This window comes from Tubulanus polymorphus, chromosome 8 (genome assembly GCF_964204645.1).
Source record: "Tubulanus polymorphus chromosome 8, tnTubPoly1.2, whole genome shotgun sequence".
NCBI classification, from domain to species: domain Eukaryota; kingdom Metazoa; phylum Nemertea; class Palaeonemertea; order Tubulaniformes; family Tubulanidae; genus Tubulanus; species Tubulanus polymorphus.
Window position 1 is genome coordinate 9,628,359 of NC_134032.1, and position 14,997 is coordinate 9,643,355.

The window sequence follows — 14,997 nt, forward strand, 5'->3', positions numbered from 1 at the left end:
CGGCAGACCGCATAGGAAAATGCAAAGATACAAAATATGTTAAATTCAGCGTGAAGTTCAACTACGAAAGAAGCAAAATTCAAATCACATTTGGTTATAGACTTAAGATAACTACTCACAACATTCGGTTAAATACTTCAGGCACAGGGGACTGGTTTTTATTATTAGGGCCAATGCGAGTATTCCTTTTAGTTGAGATTGAAATCTCTTAATTTTACCTCACAAAATACCAAGCAATTTCAACTATATCTATTTCCGAATAGTGAAGAAAAAGTATTTTTTTTTTAATTGATATTTTCTGATTTCTTTTTATTCATCTAATTTCTTTTAGCAATTGAGTCCGGCAGAATTTAGACGCTATATGGGTAAGACTGTTTTTTTTATGTGAATGAACAAATAGTTCCAAGACAATTTTCCATTATTATGCCAAATGTGCCATCGATATTTTTGTATTTGGAAAAATCCAAATCTATTTTCTTAAATTATCGCTCGAGATCCATGTTTAAATTCCAAATGTACGTTTTTAGAGGAAAATCCGGAAGAATTTTCGGGTGAATTCGAAGGCGATATTATAGTAGACAGCGGATCGTCGGTAAGAAATTTGTCGCAATAGATTTGACTCTTGATTCAGTTGCGCAGTTGTCGAGATTTAATTCAAAGCTTAACATTATGATCTCATAGTTCAGAAATGCGATTTTCGGCGCTCGAAAATGGACTAACGGAATCGTCCCTTACGACGTCAGTTCAATGAAATGTGTACGTACAAACAGCTTTCTACTTTCGATGATAGGTTAATGATACGCCCTTTCTGTTGAACCACTCCCTTCGGACTTCGGACACTCACCACTAAATCGAGTCTGGACGGTAAATTTTGGAAATGTGCTGATGAAATGCCTAATGTCTGGTGTTTGTAGTTTATTTTCAATTAAGAATGTCTTGGCAATGCATTAAACAGGCGATCAAAATTTGGAGTGTTAAATCTTCAAACTTCTAAGGATGCAGGCTAGATAACTTTGAAATCCCGATGTCGAATGCTGAAATTACAAAATTAACCTTTTTCTATGTTGTATTCCATTTTCTTTAGCTGCAAATGCGCAACGGCTTATTCGCTCAGCTTTAAATTCTTTTGAAAATGCGATTGGACCCGATTGCGTCCAATTCGTGGAGAGGACTAATCAACGAAACTACATCCGAGTTTACAGTGGCACTGGGTAAGGTGGACCGTGGCACTTGAGTTACCCTTTGCTGAGTTATACAAGAGATTCTCTGGTTTTTTGAATATCCTTCTGACACTGAAACTTTCGAACTCTTTATTTCATCCCTCAATCCGTTGATCGCCGCCCGGGACAGTATTATCAGGTTCGAGGTTTATTTTCCCGCTCAAATCGTTGAGCATCACTCAGGGCGTTAAATCTCTTTTTCCCTTTATGGGAGCAGATAGGCCAGAACGACTCTGCCACAGACGGGACTTGAACCTGAAACCTGAATCGATGTTATCAGTTTAAACATTGGCCACATAATTTTTTGCATATGTAAATTACCAACTGCAAGTAACATTCCGCTTCAGAAGTAGGTTCGAATCCAACTTTTTCACGAACCATTTAGGCACGCTTATTTCAGTTGTTCGTCGAAAATCGGAATGTCTGGTGGAAGACAGTCATTGTCACTGAAAGAGAACGGTTGTCTGAGAACTGGTACAATCCAACACGAGTTCATGCACGCGCTCGGGTTTACGCACGAACAATGCCGCAGCGACCGAAACCGTCACATCACCATCAACTACCAAAACATTCAACGAGGTACATCTTACAAAGTCAAAAATGAAGTTTTTTTTGTAAGAAGGTGAAAAACCTGTAGATACTGTTGGGAAATCCATTTGAACGAGTTATAACAGTAGACCCCATTCTCGACAACTTCAACGATTCAGTGAAATGGTGACTAGTTACTTGTGGTGACCTTTTCATGCCCAATAACTTCAATGATTCGGGTAAAATGATGCGTTGTTTCTTATGACGACCTTCTCATTTTCGATGACTTCTTAAAACTCAGTAGAAATGACGACTTTCTTATTCAGAACTGAATTTAACTAGTCAGTATATACTATTATGATTGTTACTAACACCGGGCTTCTCGTTCTTGGTGGCTACAAAACGATTCGGTAAAAGTGGATCGACTCAACTTAAATTACGACTCAACTAAAAACGATCCTTTAACAATGATATGTACTTTTTTCAGGGAGAGCAGCAAATTTTGCAAGGAAAAATACCAATAACCTGCGAACTGCCTATAACTATGCATCCATTATGCACTATGGACGCTATGCATTCAGGTGGGTACTGAATTCGAGTAGCAAGCGTTTGAGCTTTTACCAAGATTAGATCGATGATTTTGAAAATGGGATCAATCTAATTGTTGATGGATTCTTTCGTATCTGTAGCAAAAATGGAAGTCCTACTATTGTACCCAACGACCCGAAAGCTCGAATTGGTCTCAGAGTTGGCGTTAGCCGCAACGACCTTGACACTCAACGAATCCGACGTTTCTACAACTGTAATTAATCATTCAACCCTCTTGAAATAGATTGATGTATCATTATGTTTTATCAAGGCCGAGTCATTCAGCAAAAGTTAATTGGAAATTGTTAGATTGGCTATAGAATCAAATGAGCTTAGGCCGGTGTTAAATCTATGCAGTCGGCCTCAGGTCATGGTTTCACATGGCCTTAATACATTTCCTTGCGTATTTTAGGTGTAGCGGTTGCGCCGTCGGTGAGAATATTGACGCGATCTTGCGAGGACAAACACAAATATTGCGTTTACTGGGCGAAAGCGGGCTACTGCAAAACGAACACGTACACTAAAAACAACTGCTGGAAATCATGCGGAACTTGTTAATCAAAATCTAATTGTTAAAACTTGACGATGAACTCATGGAATAAAACAAATCATTGTTATCTAAATTTCAAGAGTTGCTTTTGTTTCATGTTTGGATTGACGATTCCTATGCAGTGCATTTTTAGCATACCTTTCTGATCGTATGGTGAACTTCCCTTGAGATATTTCTAACTTAAAATGGACTGACTACAAATATTATGTGTTTCATCGACACATTTAAAACCTTAATCATTTTTAGAATAGTCGTAGGAATTTGGTCAGGACACTTTCAGATTCATCGTCCACATATTCAGTGTTAAGGAGTTCACGTGAATTACTTTTCAAAACAGCTGTGAGACATCTGCCAAATTTAGTCGGGAACCGGTGCAAATGCGTGGACAAGAGTGACTTGGGCATTGATACATGACAGGAAGAGACAGATGAGGGATAACGAGGGTTTTAATTGAATATCGAAAATGTGTCGTCGAAATAAGGTGGAGTCATTTGCAGCTGTGTTTTAGACGTAAATACACGTGCGTGGCGTTCAGGGCCCAATTTCATGAAACAAGTTAAACTCAAATCTTTGGTGTAATTGCTGGTTTTGTGAAACTGGGTCCTGCTCTTCCTGTGTGTCAAGGGTAGTTGTTTCTCTGGCCGAATGAAGATTTTTCTCGCATTTTTGTTGATTTCAAGAAAGCCTTTGACTCGATATTTTGCAGGTTAACTCTATAGAATCACATGATATGTAGTAGCATTACTGGGAATTTTTAGAAATGTAGTTACAATTAATATTTTGTAAAATAACAGTTTTTTAGAAATATAGTTGAAATATCTGTATCAAATATCCGTGTCAAATCATGCGTTAGATATGTTGGTAACTCGTCGCAACACTTTGCAACTGATAGGACAAGGTGAAAATCTATTACATATTCTTGTAATACTTATAATCTTGAAGACGATGTTGACAACTTTTTTCTTACTCGCGGTAAACCAATTTTCGAACCCTGTATTGAAAGTCAATCAAAGTTTGTAAAGCCCGGCGCTCAGGGGCGACGTTTTCAAGCGAGTCCCAAGCAACACCAGAATTTGCTTGGTGTCGAACGAACATGTCATGATATAGAAGGTTTGTGGAGACCAAGTTTTCAAGCATTACCGTCGTCTCTTAACCCACACTGTATGGAGGTATTTTCACAACGCGCAGCTAGAGACGTATATATATTCTGATGAAGGCAACTTAAATGCTCTTAAACGAAAATCGAAATACGCATAGCTGGTACCAATTCATGTTAGTAAATTGTACAAAATTCAATATTCAACTCCTGGTGGTCGAACAAAACAAGATGTGTCCTACAACAGCTAACACTAATCTAGAAATGAAGTCAAATCTAGTATCTAGAAACGAAGATGGATGAGACTAAGCTGGCCCAGATTGAGTGAAGATGAATTATGAAAATCTGATATAAGATCCTTTCCCAGAAAAAACCCATCACGAAGTTCACTGAAAATGGCAAACCATTTAGAAGCGCTACATGATGCTTTGGAATACCGACCAAAAATAACATTTTGGCTACTAAATTTGGCTACTGTATGACCATGTCCGGTCGATCCAATTGTTCTTATCAAAAACTTTGCCTGTTAAAATTTACTGCATTCCATTGTTTTTTTTTTAATCTATGCTAGACATTATGCTTTCCGAAATAAACATGAACTTGAAATTGAGGGGCACGAGAGATACGGGAATAGACGAAATTCGAAAATGTATAATTAACCTTGAATTTCATGATTTTGATCAACAATTCCTCTCGCATACCTTAGTGTACAAGGTAAGGGACCGCTCTTCGAAATTTGATCGGTAGGTTCACTCTGTCGCACTGTTTGGAACGTGTCTAATCTATTCTACTTCCGGGCGAACATGACTCGGTTCACGCGTCCGCTCACGTCCGCGCTGCTCTCTGCGATCTATATAAACCTACCGTACTGGTCTTTCATCACTCGAACTGTAGCGGTTTGGTAAAGAACGCGTCGACAGCAGCGAAAATGACATCGACAATTTCAACCGTCCTGACACTTCTAGCGGCCGCCATAGCCCTGGTCAATGCACAGGTATAGTCTACAATATCAAAGATAATGTTTCTCATTTCCTACAGTTTCTCCTTTACGTACAGCATTCAATTAGCTCTGAAGTTAAAACGACGGAATCCGAAAGAATGTTATAATACAACATAGTTTAACTAAATGTGGTAAATTCGACTGAAATAAAACTGGTTTAATACTTTAGGAACAAGAGTCTGGTTTTTATCATCAAGTTATTGCTAATACGGGTATTCTTTTGAGTTGAGATTTCTTAAACTTACCTCAGTGATATACTAAACAATCTCAATAATGCCACTGAATAATGGATAAAAAGTTGTTTTTTTTTTCATTCAACTGATTTCGTTAAATTTCTTTTAGCAATTGAGTCCGGCCGAATTCAGACGTTATATGGGTGAGACTGCTTTTCTTTAATGCAAATGAACAAACACCATCAATTTCCTCCCATATTCCATATGTAATGAATTAGATATTCAATCCTATCCTTTTTATGTAGCTCGTGATATACACATGTTACGACATTCTTTCAGAGGAAAATCCGGAAGAATTTTCGGGCGAATTCGAAGGCGATATCATCGTAGACAGCGCATCATCGGTAAGATATCAATGCCACCGATTTTTTCCGCAGTAATATTTGCACGGATGTAATTTAAAATTCATAATTTTGGTTCGTTTATGTTTTAGTTCAGGAATGCGATTGTCGGAGCTCGAAAGTGGACTAACGGAATCGTCCCTTACGACATCAGTTCAATGTGTACGTACATATACTACTTTTGTCATTTTAACTTACAAATCAAAATCAAGACGCTTCAAAAACATCCGGTTAGACATTCATAGAAGTGGTCAGTCTGGGCGATCCCTTTTCGAAGGGTGCCGACTAAATGCCGATAATGTCTGCAGTTCATTTTTGGATAATGTATGCCTCGGGTATAGTTCTGAACGGACGATCAAAAATTGTAATGGAAGAATATCGAAGTTCTGAGGGATGCAGGTTCAGGCAGACTTTGAAATCCTGCTGTCAAACACAATTTAGTTCATGAAATGAAGAAAAAGCTGTTATAAATTGTTTTCTTCAGCTGCAAAAGCGCAACAGCGAATCCGTACTGCTTTAAATGCTTTTGAAAACGCGATTGGACCCGATTGCATTCAATTCGTGGAGAGGACTAATCAACGAAATTACATCAGGGTTTACAACGGTGCTGGGTAAGTCGTCACCGTGTCAGTATTAGAGTCGCCCCGTGCTGGGTTATAAAGTTACCTTGTGTTTGGTCGAGATATCCTGTGCCAAGTTGAGTAGGCCCATTTCACAGATATTTCTAGTTCTTTGCGAACCAGTGGTCTGTTATTCCTCTGACAGTGACATAATTCTACTCTTTACTTCACCCCTCGACCTCCTTAATCTCGCCATTCGGAACAGTGTTAGCGATGTACTCAAGTCTCTATATATGGGAGCAGAGAATGATTAAATCGATAAGACATTTGCATATGTAAATTAGCCTTTGCGAGTTGACATTCACCACATTGCTTCCATCCTCCCTCTGCAGGGACTCGAACCTGATGGCATCGCTACACTCAGCCACGGCACGAACCCCTGCATCAGTAGACCGGGTGCGCAGGTACATGCGCAGCTTTCCGAACGAAAACTGGCGGCACCAATCAGATTGCTCGTTCTACAATCGTTGAGGCAAATTTCAAGGAAGAACTATAAATGGGAAAACCCGGGCTAAAATAAAACGGGATTTCTGATTGGCTAAAAATCACATCATCTGAACTGCGCATGTATCTGCGCACGCGGTCGATTATGGCAGGGTCTCGTGCCGTGGCAATCTTGATGCCATCAGGTTCGAATCGCTGCGGGGAGAGGATGCATTGCTTCAGAAGTAGGTTCGAGTCCTATTTGCGATTTTCAAAAATGGCAAAATCATTTCAGTTGTTCGTCGCGAATCGGAATGTCTGGCGGAAGACAGCCATTGTCACTGCAAGAGAACGGTTGTCTGAGAACCGGTACAATCCAACACGAGTTCATGCACGCGCTCGGGTTTACGCACGAACAATGCCGCAGCGACCGAAACCGTCACATCACCATCAACTACCAAAACATTCAACGAGGTACATCTTACAAAGTCAAAAATGAATTTTTTTTGTAAGAAGGTGAAAAACCTGTAGATACTGTTGGGAAATCCATTTGAGCGAGTTATAACAGTAGACCCCATTCTCGACAACTTCAACGATTCAGTGAAATGGTGACTAGTTACTTGTGGTGACCTTTTCATGCCCAATAACTTCAATGATTCGGGTAAAATGATGCGTTGTTTCTTATGACGACCTTCTCATTTTCGATGACTTCTTAAAACTCAGTAGAAATGACGACTTTCTTATTCAGAACTGAATTTAACTAGTCAGTATATACTATTATGATTGTTACTAACACCGGGCTTCTCGTTCTTGGTGGCTACAAAACGATTCGGTAAAAGTGGATCGACTCAACTTAAATTACGACTCAACTAAAAACGATCCTTTAACAATGATATGTACTTTTTTCAGGGAGAGCAGCAAATTTTGCAAGGAAAAATACCAATAACCTGCGAACTGCCTATAACTATGCATCCATTATGCACTATGGACGCTATGCATTCAGGTGGGTACTGAATTCGAGTAGCAAGCGTTTGAGCTTTTACCAAGATTAGATCGATGATTTTGAAAATGGGATCAATCTAATTGTTGATGGATTCTTTCGTATCTGTAGCAAAAATGGAAGTCCTACTATTGTACCCAACGACCCGAAAGCTCGAATTGGTCTCAGAGTTGGCGTTAGCCGCAACGACCTTGACACTCAACGAATCCGACGTTTCTACAACTGTAATTAATCATTCAACCCTCTTGAAATAGATTGATGTATCATTATGTTTTATCAAGGCCGAGTCATTCAGCAAAAGTTAATTGGAAATTGTTAGATTGGCTATAGAATCAAATGAGCTTAGGCCGGTGTTAAATCTATGCAGTCGGCCTCAGGTCATGGTTTCACATGGCCTTAATACATTTCCTTGCGTATTTTAGGTGTAGCGGTTGCGCCGTCGGTGAGAATATTGACGCGATCTTGCGAGGACAAACACAAATATTGCGTTTACTGGGCGAAAGCGGGCTACTGCAAAACGAACACGTACACTAAAAACAACTGCTGGAAATCATGCGGAACTTGTTAATCAAAATCTAATTGTTAAAACTTGACGATGAACTCATGGAATAAAACAAATCATTGTTATCTAAATTTCAAGAGTTGCTTTTGTTTCATGTTTGGATTGACGATTCCTATGCAGTGCATTTTTAGCATACCTTTCTGATCGTATGGTGAACTTCCCTTGAGATATTTCTAACTTAAAATGGACTGACTACAAATATTATGTGTTTCATCGACACATTTAAAACCTTAATCATTTTTAGAATAGTCGTAGGAATTTGGTCAGGACACTTTCAGATTCATCGTCCACATATTCAGTGTTAAGGAGTTCACGTGAATTACTTTTCAAAACAGCTGTGAGACATCTGCCAAATTTAGTCGGGAACCGGTGCAAATGCGTGGACAAGAGTGACTTGGGCATTGATACATGACAGGAAGAGACAGATGAGGGATAACGAGGGTTTTAATTGAATATCGAAAATGTGTCGTCGAAATAAGGTGGAGTCATTTGCAGCTGTGTTTTAGACGTCAATACACGTGCGTGGCGTTCAGGGCCCAATTTCATGAAACAAGTTTAACTCAAATCTTTGGTGTAATTGCTGGTTTTGTGAAACTGGGTCCTGCTCTTCCTGTGTGACAAGGGTAGTTGTTTCTCTGGCCGAATGAAGATTTTTCTCGCATTTTTGTTGATTTCAAGAAAGCCTTTGACTCGATATTTTGCAGGTTAACTCTATAGAATCACATGATATGTAGTAGCATTACTGGGAATTTTTAGAAATGTAGTTACAATTAATATTTTGTAAAATAACAGTTTTTTAGAAATATAGTTGAAATATCTGTATCAAATATCCGTGTCAAATTATGCGTTAGATATGTTGGTAACTCGTCGCAACACTTTGCAACTGATAGGACAAGGTGAAAATCTATTACATATTCTTGTAATACTTATAATCTTGAAGACGATGTTGACAACTTTTTTCTTACTCGCGGTAAACCAATTTTCGAACCCTGTATTGAAAGTCAATCAAAGTTTGTAAAGCCCGGCGCTCAGGGGCGACGTTTTCAAGCGAGTCCCAAGCAACACCAGAATTTGCTTGGTGTCGAACGAACATGTCATGATATAGAAGGTTTGTGGAGACCAAGTTTTCAAGCATTACCGTCGTCTCTTAACCCACACTGTATGGAGGTATTTTCACAACGCGCAGCTAGAGACGTATATATATTCTGATGAAGGCAACTTAAATGCTCTTAAACGAAAATCGAAATACGCATAGCTGGTACCAATTCATGTTAGTAAATTGTACAAAATTCAATATTCAACTCCTGGTGGTCGAACAAAACAAGATGTGTCCTACAACAGCTAACACTAATCTAGAAATGAAGTCAAATCTAGTATCTAGAAACGAAGATGGATGAGACTAAGCTGGCCCAGATTGAGTGAAGATGAATTATGAAAATCTGATATAAGATCCTTTCCCAGAAAAAAACCCATCACGAAGTTCACTGAAAATGGCAAACCATTTAGAAGCGCTACATGATGCTTTGGAATACCGACCAAAAATAACATTTTGGCTACTAAATTTGGCTACTGTATGACCATGTCCGGTCGATCCAATTGTTCTTATCAAAAACTTTGCCTGTTAAAATTTACTGCATTCCATTGTTTTTTTTTATCTATGCTAGACATTATGCTTTCCGAAATAAACATGAACTTGAAATTGAGGGGCACGAGAGATACGGGAATAGACGAAATTCGAAAATGTATAATTAACCTTGAATTTCATGATTTTGATCAACAATTCCTCTCGCATACCTTAGTGTACAAGGTAAGGGACCGCTCTTCGAAATTTGATCGGTGGTTTCACTCTGTCGCACTGTTTGGAACGTGTCTAATCTATTCTACTTCCGGGCGAACATGACTCGGTTCACGCGTCCGCTCACGTCCGCGCTGCTCTCTGCGATCTATATAAACCTACCGTACTGGTCTTTCATCACTCGAACTGTAGCGGTTTGGTAAAGAACGCGTCGACAGCAGCGAAAATGACATCGACAATTTCAACCGTCCTGACACTTCTAGCGGCCGCCATAGCCCTGGTCAATGCACAGGTATAGTCTACAATATCAAAGATAATGTTTCTCATTTCCTTCAGTTTCTCCTTTACGTACAGCATTCAATTAGCTCTGAAGTTAAAACGACGGAATCCGAAAGAATGTTATAATACAACATAGTTTAACTAAATGTGGTAAATTCGACTGAAATAAAACTGGTTTAATACTTTAGGAACAAGAGTCTGGTTTTTATCATCAAGTTATTGCTAATACGGGTATTCTTTTGAGTTGAGATTTCTTAAACTTACCTCAGTGATATACTAAACAATCTCAATAATGCCACTGAATAATGGATAAAAAGTTGTTTTTTTTTTCATTCAACTGATTTCGTTAAATTTCTTTTAGCAATTGAGTCCGGCCGAATTCAGACGTTATATGGGTGAGACTGCTTTTCTTTAATGCAAATGAACAAACACCATCAATTTCCTCCCATATTCCATATGTAATGAATTAGATATTCAATCCTATCCTTTTTATGTAGCTCGTGATATACACATGTTACGACATTCTTTCAGAGGAAAATCCGGAAGAATTTTCGGGCGAATTCGAAGGCGATATCATCGTAGACAGCGCATCATCGGTAAGATATCAATGCCACCGATTTTTTCCGCAGTAATATTTGCACGGATGTAATTTAAAATTCATAATTTTGGTTCGTTTATGTTTTAGTTCAGGAATGCGATTGTCGGAGCTCGAAAGTGGACTAACGGAATCGTCCCTTACGACATCAGTTCAATGTGTACGTACATATACTACTTTTGTCATTTTAACTTACAAATCAAAATCAAGACGCTTCAAAAACATCCGGTTAGACATTCATAGAAGTGGTCAGTCTGGGCGATCCCTTTTCGAAGGGTGCCGACTAAATGCCGATAATGTCTGCAGTTCATTTTGGATAATGTATGCCTCGGGTATAGTTCTGAACGGACGATCAAAAATTGTAATGGAAGAATATCGAAGTTCTGAGGGATGCAGGTTCAGGCAGACTTTGAAATCCTGCTGTCAAACACAATTTAGTTCATGAAATGAAGAAAAAGCTGTTATAAATTGTTTTCTTCAGCTGCAAACGCGCAACAGCGAATCCGTACTGCTTTAAATGCTTTTGAAAACGCGATTGGACCCGATTGCATTCAATTCGTGGAGAGGACTAATCAACGAAATTACATCAGGGTTTACAACGGTGCTGGGTAAGTCGTCACCGTGTCAGTATTAGAGTCGCCCCGTGCTGGGTTATAAAGTTACCTTGTGTTTGGTCGAGATATCCTGTGCCAAGTTGAGTAGGCCCATTTCACAGATATTTCTAGTTCTTTGCGAACCAGTGGTCTGTTATTCCTCTGACAGTGACATAATTCTACTCTTTACTTCACCCCTCGACCCCCTTAATCCCGCCATTCGGAACAGTGTTAGCGATGTACTCAAGTCTCTATATATGGGAGCAGAGAATGATTAAATCGATAAGACATTTGCATATGTAAATTAGCCTTTGCGAGTTGACATTCACCACATTGCTTCCATCCTCCCTCTGCAGGGACTCGAACCTGATGGCATCGCTACACTCAGCCACGGCACGAACCCCTGCATCAGTAGACCGGGTGCGCAGGTACATGCGCAGCTTTCCGAACGAAAACTGGCGGCACCAATCAGATTGCTCGTTGTACAATCGTTGAGGCAAATTTCAAGGAAGAACTATAAATGGGAAAACCCGGGCTAAAATAAAACGGGATTTCTGATTGGCTAAAAATCACATCATCTGAACTGCGCATGTATCTGCGCACGCGGTCGATTATGGCAGGGTCTCGTGCCGTGGCAATCTCGATGCCATCAGGTTCGAATCGCTGCCGGGGGAGGATGCATTGCTTCAGAAGTAGGTTCGAGTCCTATTTGCGATTTTCAAAAATGGCAAAATCATTTCAGTTGTTCGTCGCGAATCGGAATGTCTGGCGGAAGACAGCCATTGTCACTGCAAGAGAACGGTTGTCTGAGAACCGGTACAATCCAACACGAGTTCATGCACGCGCTCGGGTTTACGCACGAACAATGCCGCAGCGACCGAAACCGTCACATCACCATCAACTACCAAAACATCAAGAAAGGTACATCTTAAAAAGCTGTTGACATATCAGTTACTTTTGGCTACCTCTTGACTTCAACGAAGATTCAGTAAAATGGGGTACCCGCAAAACCAGCTATCCCGCCAGAGGTCTTGACGAGCAGTAGGTCTCCGTTGTCAAAATCATTTCATTTTCATTGAGCTTTGAACTCGATTTCTAGACTCCCCAATCCATATATTATCACATCCCCCCAAATATACAGTACTCTCATTCTTCTACTCGGATATCGGCAAAGTTTTCACAAATAATTGATTCATTTAAGAGAAAAGTTCATTATCTATAATCAAACCTGGCGGATCCTCGCCTGCCATAAGTGGAATCCTCGATTGCCACAGTAGCAATGCGGGTACCCCATTGAATAAGTTTGTCCTTCTAATGGAGACCATCGACGGTTTTATTGGATGAAATTGTATGTCTTTTTTTCAGGAAAATCAGGAAATTTTGTGAGAAGAAACACCAATAATTTGCAATCTGATTATAACTATGCATCCATTATGCACTATGGGCGCTATGCGTTCAGGTAGGTTCTTAATTCGAGTACCAAGAAGTTGGGCGTTTTTATATTTTATATAAGTTGAGACCGATGGATTTTAAGATGTGTAGTCAAGGAAAAGTCTTATAATTGTTATTCTTTGTATAACTGTAGCAAAAACGGACGTCCTACTATTGTACCAAACGACCCGAACGCACGAATTGGTCTGAGAATTGGAGTGAGCCGTAACGACCTTGACACTCAACGGATCAGACGTTTCTACAACTGTAATTAATCAATGAACCCCTCTTAAAATTTATAAACGTATCACTAGTTAATCCAGGAAGAAAGACACTCTAAATATTTGGATGGATATATGAAAGCTGTGGGTACTGGAGTGTGTAATGGGTAGTGTAGTGTGATCTGTGTGCATTTGTGGCCAGCACACAGATCACATTGTTCAAATTGGGGTTTGGTCCAGGACTCGCGAGATTTTCAACAACACGGAAGTAACGTGTAATAAATGATGACTTGAATTGCATGACTACCTACCACCCCTCATTATTGTTGGAAAACTAAACGTTCGGCACTGACTAAAAATTAGTAATAACATTTTAGAAATGGCCAGAATTTTAACTTAGGTTCTATCTCATTTTTATTTTACAATTGCGATTGGTATAAAAATTTTTTAAACGGCCGTTAAGGCTTCATGTTTCGTCTGCAATTCACTGCAAATAGTTACGCAACTACGCACATTTCAGTGTTTTTGGCAGCTGTACACTCAATCGGCACTGTTCGTGACTAGCTTCACTGCGGAATTATCATTAAATAACATCGCCATATCACATCATCAACTTATATTGTGCCTTAAAACCCTAACAGCCGAAATAATTGAAATGCACACACGATTTCTATCATTGAAAATTGAGAGAGTGGCCATGTTTGTGTTTGCTGCTTCGCGTAAATCCCGCGCGGTGGCGCATCCGCGCGGAGTGGGGCCGATACGTCTAGTTAATCAGTTGTAATTGGTTTAATAAATCTTAAGATCGTTGATCGAAATCATGGTCTTGCTTATAAGGCCCACACGGCAAGAACGAGAAGTTCAGATAAAAGTGATCGGGCAGTGTTACGTAGAATGGCTTAACAGAGTCAATCAAAATTAGCTCAGATTGATTTTTGGTTCGAAGAATGAGAACCTAAGCTATCGTCAAGTTGCAGTCATGAAGTCACGTGACAGGATCGGAAGATTTTTTTTCAGATTGCGTGATACGCCTCAATGAAATTATAGGTCCACATACGTAATTCGCTTGTCTTACGAATATTATAATTATCATGATAGATATATTCAAATACTCTGAATAATATCATTTTCTAAAATCATGCGCAATGAATGCCGATTTAGCGGTTGGTTAAAACAGGGAAGTGTGATTTGTACATCAGACTTTGCTTCTTCGAACCCCATGACTTTGAAGTCCTCTTGTAGATCTAAGCATTCATAGGCTTCACGACACGGTTTAGCAGTTCTTGATAAAAACTTCAATGAGGCTAAAACATTGAGAAAAGAATTGAATTTGAACTCGACCGAAACGTAATTCATATTTCTTCGTGCATTTTCAGGCGGAGAGGGTTCGTCTTCGCGCTGTGTGGATGAGGGCGCGTCTTGTAGCGCATGGAAGAAAGAGGGCTACTGTAAAACGAACAAGTTCACTCGAGAGAACTGCAAGAAAACGTGTGGAACTTGTTAAATGACATTTTGTTTAATCATGGCGAGCTTAAACTTATGAAATAAAGAAAATGATAGATATTTCAATTTCTAGTTTTTCATCAGCTGCTGGTGTTATTTGACTCGGTCGAATCATCAATTCTAGAATGCAGGTACCAGAACACTTTCACAAACCTGGTCACATGTCAACTTCATCTGAGACATAGTATGTCATTTCAAAATAGCAGGGCCGTCGAAACGGGGGTGGTAGGGGCGGCCACAGCCGTCCCACTTTTTTGCTGAACTAGAAATATTTTTTTCATGTTCTTTCCTCTCATAATAAATATCAAGATTTCCATAGCCAGATTCACTCAGAATCAATCTCAGAGCTTGGGAAAATCGAACAGAATTTGGGGGAGGACCCCTAGACCTTTTGGAAATACAGATGCGCGGCAATCACT

General features: G+C 39.6%; 3 protein-coding genes and 2 long non-coding RNA genes across 5 annotated transcripts; all 5 read left to right on the plus strand.

Moving 5' to 3' along the window:
* The first annotated feature begins 737 nt into the window (after positions 1-737).
* LOC141910254 (high choriolytic enzyme 1-like) lies at positions 738-2,928 on the plus strand. Its single transcript, XM_074800986.1, has 6 exons — positions 738-756; positions 1,085-1,211; positions 1,621-1,799; positions 2,236-2,329; positions 2,438-2,550; positions 2,749-2,928. The coding sequence occupies exons 1-6, from the start codon at positions 753-755 to the stop codon at positions 2,892-2,894; spliced, it is 663 nt and encodes a 220-aa protein (XP_074657087.1). The 5' UTR covers positions 738-752; the 3' UTR covers positions 2,895-2,928.
* Positions 2,929-4,874: 1,946 nt separating this feature from the next.
* On the plus strand, positions 4,875-5,518 carry LOC141909476 (uncharacterized). The gene is made up of 3 exons (XR_012619742.1): positions 4,875-4,976; positions 5,325-5,358; positions 5,495-5,518. It is a non-coding gene; the product is annotated as an uncharacterized LOC141909476 (long non-coding RNA).
* A 1,468-nt stretch (positions 5,519-6,986) lies between these two features.
* Positions 6,987-8,201, plus strand: LOC141910192 (zinc metalloproteinase nas-13-like). Its single transcript, XM_074800909.1, has 4 exons — positions 6,987-7,073; positions 7,509-7,602; positions 7,711-7,823; positions 8,022-8,201. The coding sequence occupies exons 1-4, from the start codon at positions 6,989-6,991 to the stop codon at positions 8,165-8,167; spliced, it is 438 nt and encodes a 145-aa protein (XP_074657010.1). The 5' UTR covers positions 6,987-6,988; the 3' UTR covers positions 8,168-8,201.
* Positions 8,202-10,146: 1,945 nt separating this feature from the next.
* Positions 10,147-10,790, plus strand: LOC141909475 (uncharacterized). Its single transcript, XR_012619741.1, has 3 exons — positions 10,147-10,248; positions 10,597-10,630; positions 10,767-10,790. It is a non-coding gene; the product is annotated as an uncharacterized LOC141909475 (long non-coding RNA).
* A 1,394-nt stretch (positions 10,791-12,184) lies between these two features.
* On the plus strand, positions 12,185-14,596 carry LOC141910339 (high choriolytic enzyme 2-like). The gene is made up of 4 exons (XM_074801074.1): positions 12,185-12,344; positions 12,789-12,882; positions 13,009-13,121; positions 14,452-14,596. The coding sequence occupies exons 1-4, from the start codon at positions 12,185-12,187 to the stop codon at positions 14,577-14,579; spliced, it is 495 nt and encodes a 164-aa protein (XP_074657175.1). The 3' UTR covers positions 14,580-14,596.
* Positions 14,597-14,997: the final 401 nt, after the last annotated feature.

Bases quoted from the DNA above. Each gene is read 5' to 3' on its own strand.
- LOC141910339 (XM_074801074.1), top strand. From the start codon at position 12,185: ATGTCTGGCGGAAGACAGCCATTGTCACTGCAAGAGAACGGTTGTCTG. The intron at 12,345-12,788 runs GTACATCTTAAA...TCTTTTTTTCAG, and splicing joins CTACCAAAACATCAAGAAAG to GAAAATCAGGAAATTTTGTG. The intron at 13,122-14,451 runs GTAATTAATCAA...GTGCATTTTCAG, and splicing joins GATCAGACGTTTCTACAACT to GCGGAGAGGGTTCGTCTTCG.
- LOC141910192 (XM_074800909.1), top strand. From the start codon at position 6,989: ATGCACGCGCTCGGGTTTACGCACGAACAATGCCGCAGCGACCGAAAC. The intron at 7,074-7,508 runs GTACATCTTACA...TACTTTTTTCAG, and splicing joins CTACCAAAACATTCAACGAG to GGAGAGCAGCAAATTTTGCA. The intron at 7,603-7,710 runs GTGGGTACTGAA...TCGTATCTGTAG, and splicing joins TATGGACGCTATGCATTCAG to CAAAAATGGAAGTCCTACTA.
- LOC141910254 (XM_074800986.1), top strand. The intron at 1,800-2,235 runs GTACATCTTACA...TACTTTTTTCAG, and splicing joins CTACCAAAACATTCAACGAG to GGAGAGCAGCAAATTTTGCA. The intron at 2,551-2,748 runs GTAATTAATCAT...TGCGTATTTTAG, and splicing joins AATCCGACGTTTCTACAACT to GTGTAGCGGTTGCGCCGTCG.